Here is a 21881-nt window from a genome sequence, read left to right as displayed (position 1 = left end):
CGTAAAAGCGCCCTCCCCCTTCCAGCCGGCTTCCACTCAGCCGCGCGCGGATTGAGTCTAGCAAACCTACTGAGAGGTGGTAATGACCGACCGTAGCAGGATTTCAGAACGAAACCTGACAAATTAAACTTCATAAGACATCTGACAGAAAGGACAACACCTTTAATTCTCACTGGAGAATCAGCGGTGCCGGATTTAAGGCCACGCAACAACCAGACGAGTGTAAATCCTGGATGGAAAGTGTCCGAAGTGAGCTTGAGGATCAAAGCTAATGCTAACTCAGCTAGCCATTGCTAAATAATTACACGGAGACTCGTATGAGTCTGTTTGTCGTTTGCTTTGGCACAGCGACGGTCGGCTCTGGTTTAATGGTTTGAGCACCGTTGTCGAGTTATATGCTACATTTTATTAATATAGCTTGTTTTGCCTTCATATTTTAGGCCACAAGCAATTGTTGGTCACTTAGCTACTATAGCCGGTCTCGCTGAGGCTACGCCGGCTCGCTGCTCTTCGGTGGTATTTTTCAAGATAGTTCGCCTTTAAAGCCACTTCCCATCAGGAGCTACCAACGAGCGTCCGTTAGCCGTTTATTGAGACTGTTAAAGCCTTGTGCTTCGCCATGCTGAAACAACAGCAGCAGTCCGGTTCAGGCGGAAGGAAAGCGTCTAACGGAACCCCGGGCCCCGGTGGCATGTCGTCCCCAGTCAGCGGTATCAACAGTGGCAACAGGACGCCGGCCGGAAGGTAAGAGGATTGGGCATTTCTCGGGAAACGAGCCCGGGGATTGTGCTAGGGTTCAGAGGCCTACCGGTTAAAGCGCTGGTGCCCAGTGGGTGTGTCTCGGAAATAAAGCTATTCCCATTCCAATGGAATCGGTCCATGTTGGATTGATTGTGGTTGTTGGCCTATCAAAATCCTTAGTTTAACCGAAAAAGTTTGGTGAAAGTCTAGCAGTAACAAATTAAAAAACAACCGATGCGACTAGTACCCCTACTGTGTAGAACATTTCCATCAGCGCTTCTTTGCTCCTGGGGGAAAAAAAAAAGGCTACCATAAAATGTAGCCTACGTGGTAAGGCTTGTTTCACCAGCACAAGGTCATGTGTGGTCCAAAATCGCTTGAATGATGTGGCTGTCTTTGCTATAAATGTTGTTAAAAAGGAATTTGATCAATATCAGATCAATAAAAATATGCACATGATATAGGTAGTTTCCTGTAAGTGTAAACATTAATGCGATTTGTGCCCTGAAAATATAAGTGCTTTCCCTCTAAGCGTTGAAGGTGGAAGGTTGCATTTGATAGTCTGTTAACATGAAAAGTTTGAGCCTACCTACAAAATGTGATTTTGAGGTGCCGTGCACTTTTTGTTGTTGTTGTTTTTTTACCTTGCATGGCCTTTAAGCTTCTCAGCTAACCAAGTTCTGTATTTAAAATGTGGTGTGCAACACTACCTGTTCTTTCTTCAACTTTAAGATGACAAACTCAATTCTGTTTCTCTCAGAAACCGACCTTCTGCAAAGCCGTCATTCCAGTCATCTCCTGTGAGTATCCCAGTCCAGAAAATTATGGCAGGTGATACTGAAGAAGTGTTTGATGGTTGAGCCACTGTCTTTTGGACCGTGTTGTCCAAGGTTTAGGAGCGGCAGTGGTTCAGTAGTAGAGCAGATCGTTCAATGATCGTAAGATCGGCAGTTCGACCTCCCCCCCCAGGCACCCATCTTTGTGTCCTTGGGAGAGACGCTTTCCTTCCAGGGAGGGACTCACTGGTGTGTGAATGTGTGTGATTGTTCTGATGATAGTCGGAGAGGCCGTCTGTCTACCTGAGAGCGGCTGTGACTACACATGTAGCTTCCCTTCATCAAGTATGAATGAGGAGTGAATAGATTCACTGTAAAAAGTGTCTTTGAGTCCCTAGAAAAGCGCTATATAAATGTAATCCATTATTATTATCATTGTTATTATTATCATTAAAATAAGTGAAGATCTGACAGTACAAATTCTTAAGGATATTAAGTTCAACTCATAACTTTCTAAAAGTCATTGACGGAAGAAGAAATGTTTATTGTCATTGTGCAGCACACATAGTACACAAACAATGAAATGACATTGACACCTTTCTACAGGCCCTCCTAAACAATTCACACAGGTGTGTGTATGTATGTGTCTGTAAAATAAATGTGTGTGTGTTTTATAAATACAATGTGTCCTAAAAGATGTACAGTATATACCTTTAAGCAGCTGATATCTAAATTGTTTATGGGTGTTTTGCGCATTGAAGTCAATGATAGCAACAAGACTAAACTTCAAAGAAAGGAATTTCATTCTGTAGTGTAAGTATGAAGATACAGCCAAAGTCCAAAGACAATTTAGGAGAGTTTCAAAAAAAACACCAACACGAGTTACCATCAATTCAATTAGAGATAATATTTAAATCTCATGGAACATTTCAGAATGTCCACAAGAAGCGTCCTGGAATACCACGGACATCGAGAATCCCCACAAAGCGAGAAAAGAGCTCTGGGAATGTTTCACCGAAGTCCTGGAAAGTCTGCATGGCTAGCTTGTTGTGAGGAAGGGGCTATAACTGAATTTTCATACTTCCAGTGGCATTTTAGATTTTCGTTTTTGATGTTTAGTCCGGCTGACATCATTGACTTCATTGTGTTAAACCTGCAAAAAGCCCACAAACAATTTAGTTATCAGCTGCTGAAGTGTGTGTGTGTGTGTGTGTGTGTGTGTGTGTGTGTGTGTGTGTGTGTGTGTGTGTGTGTAATGATATAACTAAGATATAACAGTTGGGTTTGGTGCTTCACTAAAGTGTACTACGGCAGTGGATTAGGAACCTGGAGGTAAACTGGCCTCTCTCCAGCCACCAGTCCATACTGGACTTGAACCAGCAACCCTCCGGTTCCCAAGCCAAGTCCCAACCCGTTGAGCAGCTGATGTAATAATGGAGTAAACAGCCTTCATAAGCATTGTGGCAGAATTTTCTATTTTGGGAGAAAGAGCTCAAGCTCATGCATTATTTTTTAAAGACAGATCAGTTTACCTACAAAAAGTGGCTTCAGAACATGTCTGTAATTTCCCTACTTACTATAGGGTTAAGGGAACAGTGTACCTAATTGTAAATGGTGGTTAGTAGCATATCAAAAAATTTTTAAAGCATTATGTATTTTATACAATGTTTCTGTGAAACTTTTCTTGATGGATACTTTTCTTTTCTGCAGGTATTTGAGGGTGTGTACAACAATGCCAGAATGCTTCATTTCCTCACAGCAGTTGTGGTATGTCATTTGACCTTGGCCAAAAAGAATAGGTTCTGATATACCGTGATAGTTACTGGTAACACAATTTTTCCGACTATAAAACCACCTTCATTTGAGTAAAAGCTGTGTCTCAGCTATAGGCTTATATTTGCTAGCAGAACATTGTCTGATGCAGAAAGAAGGTTATGTCTTCCTTTCATCGGAATTATGCTAAAGCTCCTCAGCAGGTTTTCATGGAAGGGTTAGACATGTGACAGGGAACTCTTGCATTTTGGAGTGGATCTTGGAATGTTTCCCCTAATTTAACATTGTGAGACAGGGCTTTCATGTCTTTGACATGTGATAAAAGGAGAAACCAAGCTGCTTTGGCAGAGGGCTGTTCTCTGGGGCCCCATCTACACAGTGCCAGATCTTTTTGAAAACGCAACTTTTTTGTTGATGTTACGCCTTACGTCCACACGACAACTCAGATATCCGGGATAAAATTGCAACTTTTTGAAAATGCTGGCAAAGGTGAAATTTTTTGAAAACGCCGGGTCTCCGTTGTGGTGTGGATGCTGTATCCTCAACTTTTTCTATCTGGGAGCATCTCCCTTCGACAAAAACTGCTGTGACGTCATTTATGCGACCCATGTCTACATGTACAAACGGAGCTAAAACCGGCTATTTTCTGGCATGTAACAGCTCCACGTCAAAGATGCGTTGATAAACGTGCTTGACACTTCAATATTCGTCTGTTTCTCTCTTCATGAGTCATAAAGGTTATTTATTCATTCTTTCCTCGCCAAAGACACCTACGAATACTTGTGGACGGATATTTTTTCAAAAACGCTGTGGTGTGGTTGCAAATCTTTTTCTATGCGGGTGAAAAAAGTTGTGTTTTCAAAAAGATCTAGCAACATGTGGTTGTGGCCTGAGGCTTGTGTTGTTAACTTCACCTCAAAAACATGTAATTACAAAAAACAAGTGTGTGTTACTTTTACAGATAAAGAGAAAGATAACGCAAAACTCTTTCATAGCTTTCACAGTATGCATCATGGTAATGAGCATAGACACTTTGTTTTTACAACAGTGGTAACAATAACAATTGTATCACTGCTGTTCTTTTTTTTTTTTTATCACCAACAGCACAAAGACTGTAGCCAGCAACGTTATGGTTCCCAAGTTTACATCATAACATTAGGTTACACCAACTAAAAACTTGTGTATTTTTTAGTTAGAGAAATGTCTTTAACACGTTCTTTCTCTCTGTTTTAAGGGTTCCACCTGTGATATTAGAGTAAAAAATGGCAGTGTATTTGAAGGGGTATTCAAGACTCTCAGCTCCCGGGTAAGAAACTCTTTGTGCATGTACAGACACATAACGAGTCCCTGCTGCTAATCATTGCATTCTGATGTTGATCATGTTTTGAGGGAAAACACAACCTTTTTTAGTTTTCTGATTTCTACTCTACAACATCACACAGCTCTGTTATTTTCTGCTGTCCTCATGTTTGGCTCTTAGTGTGAGTTGGCTGTTGACGCGGTACACAAACGCAGTGAGGATGAGAGCTCAACATCAGCTCCACCAAGAAGGGAAGAGATCACTGACACTATGATCTTTAGCCCCTCTGACCTGGTGACTATGATCTGCAGAGATGTCGACCTTAACTATGCTACCAGAGGTACAAATGTGCACATAACAGAGGCGAGGGTTGCGAGGAAGTAAATAACAAAGAAGAAAAAAAAGTGACACAATTCTATTAAAAATTAAAGTGTCTGAGTTGATTGACTTGTGATTTTTGATTTCCTTGGAACTGGTTGAGTTAATATGTGATATTCTCACAAAGTTTCTCAGTACTGGTCTCTTCTGACAGCGACTTAAGAGTCATCATTTGAATAAACCAGAACCAAGGAAGTGCTATTGTTTAATAGAAACTAGCTCTCACCCTCATGGAAGGGGAGCATTCTATCATTCATCATGTGTCCATGTGTGTCTTTACATGGTAACAGCAGTTATGCAGTTATAGTGCTTTTTGGATGTCTGCATATATGTTTCTGTAAGCTGGATGCATCTATGAAGCATAACAATCTCTAAATTTATCCGTGACTAAATAAGAGTGATTATACTAATCCTACATTGAACTTGGCTTTATTTTTATCCTGAAGTCCATGCATTATTTTTAAAGACCGCTAATAATAGCCCTGTGTGCTGCAAATAAATTTTGCCAAATTAAAGACTGAAAAATGCTTAACCTTTCTTGTGTCCTTTGTGTTAGACACTTTCACAGATACAGCCATCAGCTCCAGCCGTGTCAATGGGGAGCACAAAGAAAAAGTTTTACAGAGATGGGAAGGGGGAGACAGCAACGGAGAAAGTTACGATTTGGACAATGATGCAGTGAGTCGCTCTTTATCTTTGTTTCTTGTCATCTTTTGAAACAATTTGATTAATCACGATTTACTCAGTCACGGTTTAATCAGAATTAATGGAGCTTTAAGGTCCAGTTTGAAGACATCTAATCTCAATCAAAGGGTTTCACAACTTCTAACTGACTGGTGGGGGGTTTTGGGTATTGATATTCATTTGAGGTTATTGACACGTTTGAGGAAACAGAGATTCATTGTAACCCGTGATGAGTCAGGGGGTCCTCCCTCATGTAAAGGATAAGGGAGATTAATTTGACTACAGTGTATAAACACAGGGCAGATGTTTTAAAGAAGAAATAAAAGAGGCTTCCTTTTTAAAACTGGAGCAGTACCTCTCATATCAGGTAAGTATATCTGGGCAATTACTTAAAAACCCACGTTACAATATAGTCTAGCCCTCCCCCCAGTTGTCAACTCCACCATTAACACTTTGAACAAAGTGAAACTGATTACAATGCTAATCAATCACATGGTCTAGGAGGTGGCCAGGACTGCTTTCAACAATAACAAGCCATCATAGTGTTGGGTGTGTCGACTTTCAGGACCATCAACATGTTAATGACCAGGCATGGGTATAAACACTTGAACCTCCACACTGGTCAGTCAGTGCTGAAGAAGTCGCTGTAGGATGCTGTGATCCTGTTGACTACTACTGGAAGAACTGTTTTGTGCTGCAGACCAGACTTCTTGTTGCTCATTTTTTCTTCTCTTGCATTTTTTCTTCAGTCCAACGGTTGGGATGCCAACGAGATGTTTCGTTACAATGAGGTGAAATATGGTGTTACATCTACTTACGATTCCAGTCTTTCCATGTACACGTAAGTTTTGAAAGATATCTTGTGAAACGTTTCACAAGAAATCTTTCTCTAGATAGATTTTAAAAAATGTTTAACTGGCATTAATGTAACTTGTTATTAATCATATCTTTGAATTTCTAATGATTGTCTCTCAGCTGATTAATTTCACCAGCAGGGTTTTACAGGGGATTGATTCCAGATACTTGTCTTTTGAATGTTGAAATAAGTTAAAATTTTGATTTATATGTTCCACATTAATTTGGTTCCTTCTTCTTGCTTCTCTAAAGTAAGTTTGGTTGATTCTTTTTGGCTATTTTTAATCTATATTCAACATTTTGTTTAATTTTTCCACCCCTGCTGTTCTGTAGTGTGCCTCTGGAAAAGGGCAACTCTGAGGTCTTCCGGCAGAGGGAGGCTCGAGCAGCTCGCCTGGCCAGTGAGATTGAGTCTAACCCCCAGTATCGCCATCGCGTCAGCCTGGAAAACGACGAGGGCAAGAGTGAGGAGGAGAAATACAGCGCTGTGGTGCGTGACTGCAGCGATCGTGAGAGGGGCAGAGAAAGTCCCCGCGAGAGAGGCAGAGACAGCCCCGGAGCCAACAGCAGGTTAGATGGGAAGAGTGTCTGTAGGCATAGAGATGGTAATGTTTTACCCCATTGTATGTTAATGTGATAAATAGGCCTGTTTCACCACAGACGTTCAGACTGACTTGTCTCATAATCTTAACGTATCGGCTCTGGTCAAGGGTCCAAAGACCGAAAGTTCAACAGCCCAAAGACCCTGAAACTGCCCCAGTTCATGCAATACAAGACTTCAGTGTTCAGCTTTTCAAATGTCCTCATTACAAAGTTGTTGAGAGAAGTGTTTGATCATGTATCTCTACAGTTGTCTTGATTGAAGTTTAATGGTTTAAAAATCTTTTCCCCAATTGTGTTTCGAGATTTGCAATTGTTTCTTGAATTTGTGATTTTTTTTTTCCGTGCAGAAGTGGATTTAAATTGTGTAGTATTTCTTCTGTCTATCGTGATTGTGATGCTCATAATCTTGTATTTCCATCTTTCAGGGAGGGCAAGTACATTCCATTACCTCAGCGCCAAAGAGAGATGAATCGGGAGCGTGTTGAGAGAGGCCCTGGGGGGCCTCCTTCTCATAACCGTGTGAGTGGAGGTTACCGCTCCACTCCTCCATCCTCCTCCTCTCCCAGACCTCCATTGCCCTCTGCCTCCGGGCCACAGCCTAGTGCGTCCCCCTCGGAGAGGAGCAGCCCTATGTCAGGCCGAGGTGGAGTATACACTCCACACCATCCCCAGGGAAGTCCCAGTCCAGGCCCAGGGTCCAGCCCTGCTAGCCCATACACACCTGCCTCCCCAGGACAGACGTCCACGTCAGCCTCAGCTTCTACAGCATCATCTCCAGCCAGCCCCCCCGCTCCACACGGACACGCAGTTCCTCATTCCCACTCACTCCCACATTCGCTGTCTGAGACGGGCAGGCCTGTTAATGGAGGCAAGTGGTTGAACTTGTGTCAAAATAATTAAACTGGATTTGGCAAAGGTTATGTAAATTGCGAAGTCAGGTTCATAATTACCCTCCATTATTCAGTTTAGAAATCTTGAATAGACGGGGATGCAAAAAACAGAACAGTGAAACCAAAGGTTTCACAATATTAGATGGTTTCTATGGAAACAAGACACTGTTGAATGTAAGGAGACTTATTATTCGAATCTTCATAAAACTTACAGGAAAGAATGATATGTGTGAAATACAAATGTGTTTGGGGGTTTTTTTTTGTTTTTTTGCATCCCCTGTGGTACCCATAATCAAAGCCCAAATTTACAACCAAATCTCAAAATAAATGACTGGAAGTGTTTCCAGAATACACAACATGATCAAACTGATGCCTACAATATATATATATATATATTTATTTATTTTATTTTATTTTTTTGTCGTTTTCAGTTTCTAGCAGAACATCTCCTAAAGCCCAAAGACCTCCACAGTCGAATAGAACTGGACGCTCCACAAACTCTCACAGTCAGTCCTCAGGTACATGCAGTCACCTATTAAAGAATTGACTTCTGCATCATCAAAAGCTTTTGCCTAAAACTTTGTTGTTACCTGTTCCACCCTTAAAGCAACCCGGTCCCCAAAATCGGGCCAGGACACTCCCTACCTAGATACATCGTCTGTCTCCCTGCCGGCTCAGAAGACGTCTGGCCCCGCTCCTCTCTTCCCTGTTGACGGTACTACCTTCCTCCTCCTGTTGTTGTTTTATGATAAACATCATTCTCTGCCTCAATTTCTACAGTAAACAAGAGGTAATGAAGGCGGGAGAACTACATCTGAATGTGTTTGTCTCTTTACAGTGAATGAGATCCTCGGTACTGCTGCAAAGGATCGCTCAGCTGAGAGTCCCAGCAGCACAGAAGAAGGCAAGAGCAGCAAAGGTATGTGTGTGTGTGTGTGTGAATAACCTGGTAACAGCATAACACTAAATACGTTTTAGTCTGTGCATGTATAAATCACTTGCGCTTTTAGCTTCATATCTTACGTATGTATCTCTGCATTCACTGAGTTTGCATTTTTTCTGATTACCACATTTTCATTCATCTTTGTCTGTTCTGTCCTCCACCAGGTCCCTCAGTTCAGCAGAGGTCGCAAATTGAGGAGCTGCGGAAATTTGGCAAGGAGTTCAGGGTAAGAGTTCACTTTCCGTTTTATGAAGCGTGAAATCCTCTAATGTCTGTGACAAATCAAGAGGCAGTGACCCAAGGCGCCACTGGTGCTTATTGACTTCCTAAAAGAGTCACTTTCTTGTGACTATTATCATAGTCCACAGAACCTTTTCTCTGGTTTACTTGTTTCCATGAAGATCAGTCAGAACACTATGCTACAGAAGGTATCTTTACTTTTTACCATTTATAAAAAAAAATCAAGTAAGGACTTAATTGTAAGAGTAATAGCACAACTTATTCTACTTTGTGACTTTAAAAGTTTTAAGTTCATGCTTGTCTTTATTTTCTTTATTTGATTAAAATTTCTGTAGAAGTTCAGATCTAAAGCAAAATGGACAAATTTAGATGCCATAAAATTACATAATCTACAAAATTTCCATCTTTGATGACTGGTTTCCTGTCAAATTGATCATATTCTTTTTTTTTCCAGCTCCAGGCAAGTGGGGGCAGCTCCAGCTCTCCAAGCTCCCCAGCTGCAGCCACCCCTCCTGCCATTGGCGAAAGCACCCAACCCAGTGCAGCCAAGTCCTCACCATCAGACGTTCACCCTGCTGCAGAGCCCAAACCTCAGACTCCAGCTCCCAGTCCTTCTCAGCCCCAGCCTCAGCCTTCCCCGAGTCCAGCTGAGGATACCACCAAGGATACCGCAGCTACACATGGCGCCCCCACAGCTACCGCCACAGCATCCATTGCAGACAGACATTCGCCTGCAGCCTCCCAGCCGTCCAGGGCCCTGGGAAGTGAGGAGGTTAGGTCCGAGGCAGCAGAGCGTACAGAGGGCGTGGCAGAGTGAGTTTCAAAATCAAAGGTTGAGTTTGAGAAGTATTTCAGTTTGATTCATTTTGCTAATTGTCTTATTCTCCTTTTTCTAAATCCTCTAGCCAAGTAAAAAAATCTACTTTAAACCCAAATGCTAAAGAGTTCAACCCCATCAAACCTCAAATGCCAATGGTAAGTAAAATAACTTCTTGCCAATTCCCAGACATGCACATTTGTATTCTACATTTGCACTGTTATTTATACTGCTTTTGGCAGTATAAAACCAAAAGCCTTGAGGCAAAATGCTGTGAGCTTAAGCTCGTGTTGAATTGTTAACTTTCAGACAAAACCCAACACTGCGCCCACGCCTCCACGTCCAACTCCCCCAAGCCCAGTGGTCCTTCAGCACCCAGGTGGACAGGGGCCCATCTACAACACTCCTTTCCTCTCCTATGTGTCACAGATCCACTCTGTACAGGTACACAAACCAAAAAACTGTTTATGAAACAGAATCCATCTATCATAAATTCTAGTTATCTAGTTTGATCACGTTGATGAAACATTGTCTAATGTAGACCATTTGTCTTTCAGCCTCCACCAATGTACCAGTACACCATGTCTACAATCAGCCAGGGAAAATTTCCTAGGACCAAAGGTTTATATATATATATATATTTTGTTTTGTTTTTTGTCCTTTTAATTTGCAGTTGACCTTTTACATTTGTAAATGTCTTGAACATAACTTCAATCTGTCTTCTCCAGGCTCAGTTGTGGCTCAGAGATCTGACCACGGTACTTCTGCACCTCCCATGCTGCAAGCTGCAGCATCAGCTGCCGGAGCTCCGCTGGTCGCGTCACCCTATCCCCAGTCCTATCTGCAGTATAACCCCCCGCAGTACGGCCAGCAGCCAGTCATTCAGACCATGACACCTTATCCAGGACAGGTAGGGCCTCAAACTCCCTTTGACTCAATGTTAAATGTTTGCGGCAGCACAACATTAAATGTATTAATAAAGGGATTAGAGGATTTCCAGGTATTTCTCCTCTACATTTGTAACAATGTGAAAAATGACTTATTTTCTTCTTCTCTCCAGCCGATGTATTCCATGATGCAGGGTGGAGCCAGAATGATAGGCCAAGGTGGGGGCCCTCATCCACAAGCCCTGGGAGCTCCTGGAGGCCCACAGTTCCCTGCTCAGGGAGATGGACCTCAGGGACCACAGCAGAGCATCTATGGTACGTGGTACTAGATCAAAATACTGCAGTAAACCAAGTATCACCACAAATAGTTGACATAAATGCATTCATCCATATGTCGACATTGAAACTGTAAATAACATCTTTGAAACTCTTCTTCCCTCCAGCTCCTCAGTCCTTCTCCCACCATTCAGGTGCAGTCCATCAGCCCCAGCCCTCCAGCACCCCAACAGGCAATCAACCCCCTCCTCAGCACGCTGCACCCAGCCCTGGGCAGGTGAGACACCCCCAACAGGGCTGCCACATACCACAATAAGAGTCAACTACTGAAATTTTGTGGGAAAAGTTGGTTATCGTGATTATGTCAATGTTTTTTTCATTTTGTGATCTTTTTCAGAATGCCCAGTCAGGCCCACAGCCCCAGTCTTTGTACCACTCAGGTCCCCTGTCAGCCCCCACCCCTCCCAACATGCCACCAGGACACACATCTCCACAGGGCTCTTACCCCATTCAGGGCTACAGCATCCATGGCCACCAGGGCATTCCACCAACTTACCCCCTGGGACAGATAGCACAGGTATGGATCCACAGTAGTGCCACGTGTCAGACTGCATGTTCACTCAAAATTTAATCACAAATTTGAACTGAAAATGTTTTTATTTGTGCAGGCCCACGTACAGGGAGCTATGTCGGGCCCCCACCACTCAGGGGGCCATGGCCAGCCTCAGTTAGTGATGTTGCAGCCGCCCCCTCAGCAGGGCCCAGGCTCAGTGCCCCAGCACCCCCAACATGGACCTCAGCAAGGAGCACACCAACACTTTTACATCGGGCATCCACAAGGTAGAAAACACGATGCCACTTGTTTGGTTCAGACTCGTTAATTATGGTTTTTCTAAGTGTGGTATTTATGGTGGTTTTTGTATACTTTCCCAGCAATGCAGGTACAAACGCATCCTGCTTCCTATCATCCACCTGGAAACTGAACCCCACCTTTCCCACCTCGTCCACCTTGCCTCTAAAACTTTTCCAAGGAGCGAATCCCGACATCTACATTGCCTGCTGGATGTGAAAGCCAGATTGAACATGACTCAAAAACAAAGTGAGTGGATCGCGCAGAGGAGGCAGAGGACATAGTCTTACAGCACCTTATTCTTTCTATGGTTCTGCATTGATATCGACCTGGTGTCAGCCCCAGACAGAGAACCTTTTAATACTAATGATGAAGGTGACACAACAGCAGCAGTAGCCTCCCAGTCCACCGCTTCTCCGACGGGTGAAGCTCATGGATAAGAAACAGCAGATATTTTATCTTCCAGCGATGTATAGCTTTGTGGGGTTTTGAGAAGTACATGACACAAGCCGATCACAAGAATTCTAATGAGTACAGCATAAATGGGCGAGTTTGAATAGAAGGAATATTTTAATCTTTTTTTTAAAATAAAACCTTGATCCCATAGTTGAACCCATCCCTTTCCCCTTCTTCTCTCCTGTAGGAAAATCTGATTATTAAAAATGTATAAGACAAAAAAAAGTATTAAAACAAAATGACCAAAAAATAAAGTTTTCAACAACTACAAAGCATTTTTGTTTTTTTTCCTTTGCAACTGTTAAACTCCTGTCTTCTTTCAGTTTATCTCTAAGGTGATAACGGCACGATTTGAAGCTGGCTGAGCATTTGTATTTGTCAGGCTGACCACGCAAAGTAATTGCCTCCAAGGGACCTTTTGTATTCCTTTCACACTCTAGTTACAGTAGTTAGCTTGGATTCATTCCATTCTGTGGTATAGCTCAGCATGTAAATTTAAATTGGTCACTAGGGGGACCCCTGACTATACCAGCCTCCAATACCGCGGCTGTCCTTCATGTGAACCACTCCTCTCTGGGCTGGTGGAACGCTGCTTTCCCTTCAAACGCATGACAGCAGATGGATCAACACAAGTTGTGGGTTCAGCATCACCAGGTGGCCGCTTCCCTTCAGTGTCAAATATTTGGAGGAAGGAGGTAGTCAGATTCCCGATTTGTCCTCTTTCTATGCATAAGATGGGGAATGGAACAAGCTTTCCTCTACAGGGGTGAAGCCTCCAGATGGAGGTTTCCCAATGAATGAGATGATGGGTATTTGCATAACTTCTCACTGCTATCATGTGGATGTCAACCACACTGACTCTGAGGAAGCACACAGAATACCCCTTTAACTGCACATGAAGTCAGCCACATCCGTTATCAGCCCACTTCAGTAATCTGAGCTCTCAGTAGATTGATTAAATGTAGTGGTTTAGATAATCACAAGAATCAGTTATTTTGTATTGCTAGAAATCACCTGTTGGACCCATAAAATACATTTTAATTGAACCCAAAATTTCAAAGCTAATGATCAAAAAGTTTAACAGTTTTTTTAATTTTTCTGTTACGTGTGACGGCATAATATTAGCAGAATGCAGCTCAAAAAACAACTCATTTCATTCTTAGTAATCAACAGTCAATGATAATTCTTAAAAATTTGTTTAAAATGATGAATTGAAATCATACCCTTAAGCTCAGTTCAGGAGCTTCCCCCCCTTTGAATGAAGATTTGGAGGCAGAGTGAGAAACTGACTGATTAGATCTGAAGATTGAGAAGGAACACTAAAAAAGTATTGACTTGTCCAAAGTGACCGTCTTATCTGTCATTGCAGTGGTGAGTGTGAAGCCTCAGAGTCGTCCCAGTCACTGCCCAACTCAGCTGGATCAGTCTGTTAGTAGAAACACACTGAATGAGATTTGCTCGATGTTCTTCATGGGGGACTGAACACAGGTTCTTCCTCATTTAACGTAATAAAATGTTCAAACTGTCTTTACTTTTTTTTATTTACAAAGATTTTCATGTCACAGGTTATTTCAGGTTAGAGGTCACATTTAAACGTCAGCTGTGATGTTTAGAACCAGTAAACGCATTTCCTTCTTTTTCTACAACATTGCATTCATATTAAATGTTGATTATTATTTCTTTGATATGACTGCAAAGTAAAATCGTTCATCTGCTCTGTAAATACATGAAGTTACATGAAGCGTCATTAAATCAATCATAACTATTTTCTTCAGTAGTGAAGGATATTAAGAGCGAGAGATCTCGACTCTGTCTGCAGTTGCGACGTTCTCAGTGTGACAAAGCGTACAGTTTCTCAGCACTGCGCTCCAGCCGGTCCCGGTACTCCAGCTTGGAGTAGTTGCCCGTAGGGACCCCCTGGGTGCCATACAGGAGACCCCAGATGCAGCAGGCGATCACGGCTGTGCTGTCACTATCACCTGGCAAGAAGGTGAAGAAGAAAAGGAAAGCAGTCCTGTAATGAATCAGAAATCCATTTCATGTCTAGATAGAATATTCTCATCAGTCACCCATCACTGCGCTGACAGGTTTGGATATCCACATATCGATAACCGGACACTCGGGCCAAATCAAAGCATCTGTCAGGTTGACTGGAAGATTTATGTAATGTCAGTCTGTTAATGTCTATGACAGCTGCAGAGAAGTCTCTCTCTGTTCTTGCTGCCTCTACAAAGCTGACTCGGTCCCTGACGCAAAGATAAATGAGGACCATTAGTCCATATGTTTGTTTGAGTTAAAGGTACCCTGACTAGATGAGATAGGAAAACATCAGTTTAAAATAAAACAACAGGACAGTGAAAGGATCTGAAATTATAAAATCATCTATCAAAACCAGGAAGCTGGGTTTCAGCTAAATATGAGTCTAATGTTAACACTAGAGGTCAAGAGGAAACAGCTTTGGGATAGAAGTCCCAAATTGAATTCTGTTTGGAACACTTTGTTCAAACATTGTAACCTGCATGGAAGGCTCCTCTCTCCATCAGCTCCTTCCAGTCTGAATCTGCCCCCAGCAGGGCATCCAGCGCTATCATAGGGGCATCATGGCCGCTGCGGCCCCCCCAACCTGCCAGACTGAAGCTCTTGTAGGCTTCATCTCTCTCAGCTGCGCCGTATGCGGACGGCCAAATCACAGGCCCCGCTCCATTAGAGATGCCCCTCAAATCCAGGTACCTGAGGAGATGGAACGGAATTCAATGAAACCCTAAAATCTTGATTATGTCATTTTTACAATATGAGGTACAAACTCCTGTGTGGTAATCAGATCATGGCATCACTGATTAAACTTGGGAGATTAACTTCTAATCCTCAGTTTTTACACCAAAATTTCAGTGACTCATACCACTGCCACTTTTCAGCAAAGTAGTTCCAGTCTCTCTCCGTCTCCTCCACAGCGAAGCCCTGATCCTTAACAAAGCCCTTTGCTATTGGTAAGGCCTCCTGAAGTAGGCCAAGCCCCCAGGTCGTCATCGGCCTGCGCTGGGTGGCGTACGCGGTGAACAGGGCCGACGCCACGGCACCCAGGAAACCAGTGGGGTGAGGATGGGTCATCCTGCCGGTCTCAACCGCAACCGTCACCAACGACAACAACTGGTCAGGCTTTGGATACCTGGTGAAGCATCAGTCCTTATCAGTGTTTACTATGGATCTAACATAAGTTTTCTATGAGAAATCTTTTGTTTATATTTCCAGGTGTCAGATATTCATATTTTGTTAGTGATTTACTCATTTTAACGATAAAATACTCTTTTTACCCCTTTTATCATACATGATTACCTAAACTAAGATGGAGACACCATGCCTGGAATTTTCTTTTTTCTCTACTGTTGAATAACTGATTAATTTTTAATAAAAGCACACTTGGATGAATTCCCCACTACAATCAAATCTGACTTCAATTACCTGAGAGAAAATTAAACAAATATTTTCCCAATGAATGGGTATCTTTGGATTCTAGATCATAAATCAAACAGCGGACATGTAAAACAACCAACTTTAAGAGGTAAAATGTGGACTTTCATTGAAATGTTTAACTACATTTTGAAGACTATGTGATAAAATAAGACAAAGGTCCTTTAGCAATGGAGCAAATCATTACTTCCACCATTTCTTCTTGAGTCAATGCTGAAGGAATTTTTGTAAGCCCTTAAAACCAATAAAAGAACTGTCTCTGAAATAGACCGAGTAGGTCTGGACCTGACAGTAACTTTGGACGTCACATTGGTAATACTGTAGATGAAGGAACTTTTCACTGTTTCATATGATACAACCACAGCAGCTTCATAAATGCTTCTGTTTGCTCTTTTGACATTCAGACATATGACGTGATTAAAATAAATAAATAACTTGCGTTATTTATCTTGTATCTCAGGAATTCAACGGTCCGTCAAAACAGTGAAAATAAAAGGTCACTAACAATCAATAAATGACAAGCAAATCTTTTTAGGGCTCTGGCAAAGGAGACGACTCAGAATTTGGAATGAATAAGGATACGTCTTACCGGAGACCGATGCACATGGACCTCATGGCTGCTCCACAGCCCGTCCCCTCAGCATTATAGGGCACCCTGTAGCCCCCTTCCATTCCAGGCTTCAGCTGGGAGACCCCTAATAAGGGTAAATGACAGTCATGTCTCCACCAGAACTAAAAAATGTTATGTGATTTCTAAAGTCAACTTCATCTCACCTAACATGCTCGATGGCCCTGGCATTCTCCCCTCCATGTCTTTCATTCCCTCCACGTATCGAGCAGCCACATCATGCAAAAGCTCTTCTCCTTCTTTCCCTATGAGGGAGAACATGAATGGACCTCAGACTCACTCACTTCCATGGAGAACTAAAAGAAATATTATTTGTAAAACAATGTAAATACTATAAGATAGAACTACGTTTTATCATCTATGTATGTTTAAAGACTGGTGAAATTAGCCTGTTCTCTGTGAGAAGTGCAGCAGACAATAAATTATTGCGAGCAGACAGATATATCAATGAATATGTCCTGCAGCAAATTCATGATCAGGGGGACAATAACAGATCGGTTAACAAGGCAGGTTGTTTACCTCATCACGGTAAAGGTCAAGTGGAATTTCTACAATTTTCCTTCTACTTGCACTGCGGAATAGTACAGAAACAAATCAAGGCACAGCCGAAAATTTGATTTAACCTTTTAGTTAGTGCCCATGAGAAAGGAGGGTGTGGTGTGCGTCCTGATGAGGTCTCATCAGAGCCACACTGACTATCAGATTAATCCAATCAATTCCTTGTTTGAAATGAAATGAGCAAAGCAAAGACAGAAACCCAGAGAGAGCAAGGTTCACTCGGTCACTTGTATTTTTAGCTCACCAGTTGCTAGCCCTTCGGCTGTCGCCAGATGCAGAACCGTGTCATCGCTCACCGGCCAGTCGGGGAGCTCCGCCTGGATCTGATTCAGACCACCAAGCTCCTTCAGCTCCTGGAGGACGGGAAGGATGAGAACCATTAGGATAGAAATACACAAAGTGTAAAAGTGACAAGAAGAATCCTCGTATAGTCGCTCATTTTCACCCACTGTACCCCCTAAAACTCTTTCACCGTCGCAGTGGTGTGACTTCTCTTTCCCAGGTCCTGCACTGACCTCAAGAATAGCTGGTCCTGATGTGTTGTATTCCCACAACTTGTTCCTGTATCCCAGAGCGTCGCCAGCACCACTGAGCAGCATGGCCGCCTTGTAGTGCTCCAGTGTAGCAGGTCTGGAGACAAGAAAGAGTGGCTTTACCTGAGTCGACTTGTTTTAGTTCTTCATTATGTAAAAGCTAGCTGGTAGCTGGTGCTACTAAAAAAATACATGGTGGTACCCATTAGTTTAAAAACCAGCCAAGCAGGAAGTTATTCATGAACACAGCAAACTATTGATCAGATCAGGTTACTTTGTGAAGTGTGAAAAATTAAACATTTATAGAAACGTCTGGATTTGAGTTGGTTTTTACTTAGTTAGGAATTTTAGACCACATAAACATTCAAATGTGTGTTGAAAAAAATTAATATTAATATCAAATATTCAACAGCTGCAGCGCTGGGGTGCAACAACAACATATAATCCAACTCAGCAGGCCTTAAATTGTACTGTACTCCATGTCACATACATGCAGCAGGCTCCTGATGAAAGAAGCCAACCTGGGTTGTGGGGGCCGGGGCCCCAGACACATTCATGTGTAGGAAAGCCCCTGCATTACACCACAAATTACTAAAAAATAAAAATAAAAATAAAAAATAAAACTTGTTTTATCAAAATACTTTATTTCTGATAGCTTTTGGGGTTTGTGACCTTTAATACATTAGTTGCTGTATCTGTGATGATGTAAAAAGTCATGCATGTTGGGTTTAAGCCTGTCTGTCAGACTCTATTTCTACTATTTCTGCTGTCATATTTTTGGAAATGTCTCCCACTTGAACAGCTGTGCCTTCAAGGCAAACTTTGCAAAACAGCATTCATTTTGAGAGCTTTATAATAAGGCGTACTCCAAATTTACTTCCCATTTTATTAGCGAACTTAAAGTTGAGTTTAAAGATAAATTAATAAACGTCATTCAAACACGTGATCACGTCTTTGAGAACCAAGTTAATGATTGTGGGCTTCAGAGGAAGTTAAATTAAACATGGCGTTAGCCGCGGACACCTCCGCCAGCCTCACCGGTCCATCGTAGCCCCGCGCTGCGAAGATCCACCTCACCAGACGGTCACACCGGCCGAACACCTCGGCTGCGAACTGAAGGGTCCGTTAGGAGCGACTGAACATCCGGGTTACTGAACCAGGAAGTTCTACAAAGTGGTTGTGACGGGAGATTAAAGTCCGAAATTACCCAAAGAGTATCTATAATATATGCATAATAAATACCAGCTACAACCAGTAAAACTAGTTAATGTTTGATGGAACATTATTAAAATAATGTGTCTCAGTTCAAACACAGATGTTTAAATAATAGATTTTATTGTATGTTTATGTCATTTTATATTGTCAGGCAAATATCACCCTAAGCAAACAAACTTTTATTATGGAGCAGCATTCTGAAATTGTGTAATATCATTCACACAAAGAAGTAAAGCCTCATTAAGTAAAGACAACATTCATTAAATAATGAAAAGTCAAAATATTATCTATTTGAAGTTGGTGATAGTATTATAACACATATAACACATAACATATTGTCATTGTGTATCTCTTGTTCATTTATGGCATATCTTTGAAGGATTTGTTTGTATTATAGAAACTCCATGCGGCTCAAATAAATAATTTCGTACTGTATTATTAAATTATTAAATATGCTTCTGTTTTAACAACCGCAGATATTTCCCACCAGATTCATTTAGGTCAACAATCACCCATATTTGATGCCAGAACAACAAAGGTTGACCTGAAAAATAAACTCTCAGGTAAGAACTTGTCATCTGAAGACTACAGTTCAAGTTAATTCACACTCAGCAACACATGCATGAGCATGAACAGATAAATTATTGAAGTATGATAAAATGTTGGGACTAAAGACAGTTTCCAAATAACACAGTAATTTCACTGATGAAATCAGTTAGAATAGATAATTTACAGATCTAGTGAACATCAAAGCTCAGATAATTACTGTACGTATACAGTATGCATCTCATGCAACAAAACAGTAATGTGAGTATGCAGACCGTCGTGATGAGGGAAGTCCGTTCTAAGCTGCAGTGTCATCAAGTGTCCACTCTGCCCACAGGTCCTCAAGCAACTGTGTTGTAGCTGACCTGGTGTACCTACCTAATGGTGATGGAGAAAAGTAAAACTCTCCCCTAGAGATCACTTAACATTAAAATCACATCTTAGATCCTTCCACAGGGTGGCATAGTTTTACAACAGCACAACAACAACACCTGAATGATGGAGGTTAGCAGCTGGTGGATCCTGATCCCAGACAGTACTTGACAGGGTTTCAAGGCCGATGCACATGGTTAGAGTGTCTCCAGATCACAATTGTCAAAGTGAGAGTGTAGATTGTAGAGGGAGCTGAGGTGTTAGGTTTAAGGTGGTCTGGAGACGATTTGTCAAATGAGTTGACAGGGGGGTCATAAAGGCAGATGGCGAGAAAAGCTGGTGCGGTTCAACGGCGAAAGTGGTGAAACAAATGGTCCATGTGCAGATTTGTCTGGGCGGACACCAGCGAAGTCTCATTATCACAAGTGCTGTAGCTGAGGGGCCTTCATATAACATGAACGTGGGTGTCTTGGAATGTATGCTCTAGAGTGGATGAGAAAAGTGACTGCATCAACGATGTCCAACAGACCAGACAATAAAACTGCCTGTTACTGACTCACTCAGTGAACCTATCCAAGTTCCAAAGAGATATATCCGTTGAAGAAAAGAAAAGAAATGAAAAGAAAAGAAAGGAAGAAATCTGATCTGAGTAGAGCAAGTCATGGTGTCATGATAGATGGATAGATAGATACATGGACGGACGGACGGACGGACGGACGGACGGACGGACAGACAGACAGACAGATAGATAGATACTTTATTAATCCCAGAGGAAATTGTACATATCCACTGCTCAGGCATTACATTCCGAATAAATACTGGATAAACACCAGGAGACAAAAAGAAACACTGACATCACAGGACATACCACAAGACATACACTACACTAAGAGACACATGCAGCACTAACAGGACTTATATACTAAACTATAACTAAAATATAAACAGTATAAAATTAAGATATAAACAGTATAAAATTAAATTGAATCCATTCAACGGTGTGCTGACCCCACCCCCCACCCCCCGCTCCTCCTGAGAGAGTCATTGTACCCCCTGATGACACGGGGCACGAAGGAGGACCTCAGCCTCTCTGTGGAGGCGCTGTGTGACAGCAGTCTGTCGCTGAAGGTGCTTCTCTACTGGGAGAAGGTGGTGTGTAGGGGGTGGCTGGTGTTGTTCATGATGGCCCTGAATTTAGACATGGTCCTGCTCTCCAGAACTGTTTCCACAGAGTCCAGGCTCAGCCCGACCACTGAGCCCGCTCTGTGGATGAGTCTGTTCAGACGGTCCATATCTCTTTTCCTGGCCCCCCCACCCCAACACACAATGGCGTATGACAGCACACTGGAGACTACGGACTGATAGAACATGAGAAGGAGCTTAGGACAGATGTTGAAGGAGGCCAGCCTCATCAGGTAGTACATCCTGCTCTGCCCCATCTTCTCTGCCCCTTCTTCATGATAAGATTTGTAAAAAAAATTTAAAAAATGGACAAAATAAAATAAAAATTGCTAATAGAAGCTATCTTCTTCTCTCTATGGGATAAACCTAAAATATAATTATTCATTCTCCTCCCCTAACCCACATTTTCACAAAATTGTCTTGAAATCCACTCAAGACCACCTGTACTTGAAAACAGCAGTGTCATGCAGTAGCCTAAGTGCAGTATCTTTCTTCTGCACACACACAAAGCACATGAATGAGCATCACAATATGAAACCAAACCAGTTCTGCCTGTTATTCCACTTTGATCCTGTGATCAACAAGCAATAAAATTCTGTTTGCAGGTGAAGTGAATGAGCTAGGCTTTCCCTGTCTCATCTTGTGTCTGCATGGACTGTATATACTGTAGCTTGAACACAGCATTGCACTTTGCGTTTTGCTTTTCTTGGTAGAAGTAAATGTTTGTGTTGTTATAATGGAAGGTATACATTATTAATCTCTAAAGAAGTAGTAACTAATGAAGTCATTTTCAATGTTGGTCCAAAAACAAAAGCAAATTGCAGTCAGTGCAGTTATTTCACTCTACCTTGATTTCACTGTACAGTTTTGTATACTGTACGAAGTAAAATAAAAAAGTACTCTATGTGGA

General features: G+C 42.1%; 2 protein-coding genes across 3 annotated transcripts; one reads left to right on the top strand and one right to left on the bottom strand.

Moving 5' to 3' along the window:
* Positions 1-68: 68 nt before the first annotated feature.
* On the top strand, positions 69-12726 carry LOC137588055 (ataxin-2-like protein). 2 transcript variants are annotated; one of them, XM_068304802.1, is made up of 23 exons: positions 69-744; positions 1502-1541; positions 3228-3284; positions 4525-4596; positions 4771-4930; positions 5525-5646; positions 6402-6493; positions 6841-7077; positions 7536-7978; positions 8432-8518; positions 8608-8715; positions 8839-8919; positions 9108-9169; positions 9638-9996; positions 10089-10158; positions 10310-10444; positions 10558-10621; positions 10729-10910; positions 11061-11202; positions 11331-11440; positions 11561-11740; positions 11832-12003; positions 12097-12726. In XM_068304802.1, exons 1-23 carry the CDS (start codon positions 620-622, stop codon positions 12144-12146), a joined length of 3150 nt encoding a protein of 1049 aa, XP_068160903.1. In that variant the 5' UTR covers positions 69-619; the 3' UTR covers positions 12147-12726. The 2 variants fall into 2 exon arrangements, with proteins under 2 accessions (XP_068160903.1, XP_068160904.1); XM_068304803.1 differs by lacking the exons at positions 69-744; positions 1502-1541; positions 3228-3284; positions 4525-4596 and having other exon boundaries at positions 4613-4930; positions 6402-6443.
* Positions 12727-13998: 1272 nt separating this feature from the next.
* adprh (ADP-ribosylarginine hydrolase) lies at positions 13999-18808 on the bottom strand. The gene is made up of 8 exons (XM_068304808.1): positions 18695-18808; positions 17639-17753; positions 17368-17476; positions 16712-16810; positions 16527-16632; positions 15369-15635; positions 14985-15199; positions 13999-14448 (listed from the first exon to the last, which is right to left on the bottom strand). Exons 1-8 carry the CDS (start codon positions 18700-18702, stop codon positions 14300-14302), a joined length of 1068 nt encoding a protein of 355 aa, XP_068160909.1. The 5' UTR covers positions 18703-18808; the 3' UTR covers positions 13999-14299.
* Between the last annotated feature and the right edge of the window lie 3073 nt (positions 18809-21881).

This window comes from Antennarius striatus, chromosome 21, assembly GCF_040054535.1.
Source record: "Antennarius striatus isolate MH-2024 chromosome 21, ASM4005453v1, whole genome shotgun sequence".
In the NCBI taxonomy this organism is placed as follows: domain Eukaryota; kingdom Metazoa; phylum Chordata; class Actinopteri; order Lophiiformes; family Antennariidae; genus Antennarius; species Antennarius striatus.
The sequence above is the reverse complement of the archived record's forward strand: the minus strand, read 5'-3'. Positions and strand labels throughout refer to the sequence as shown.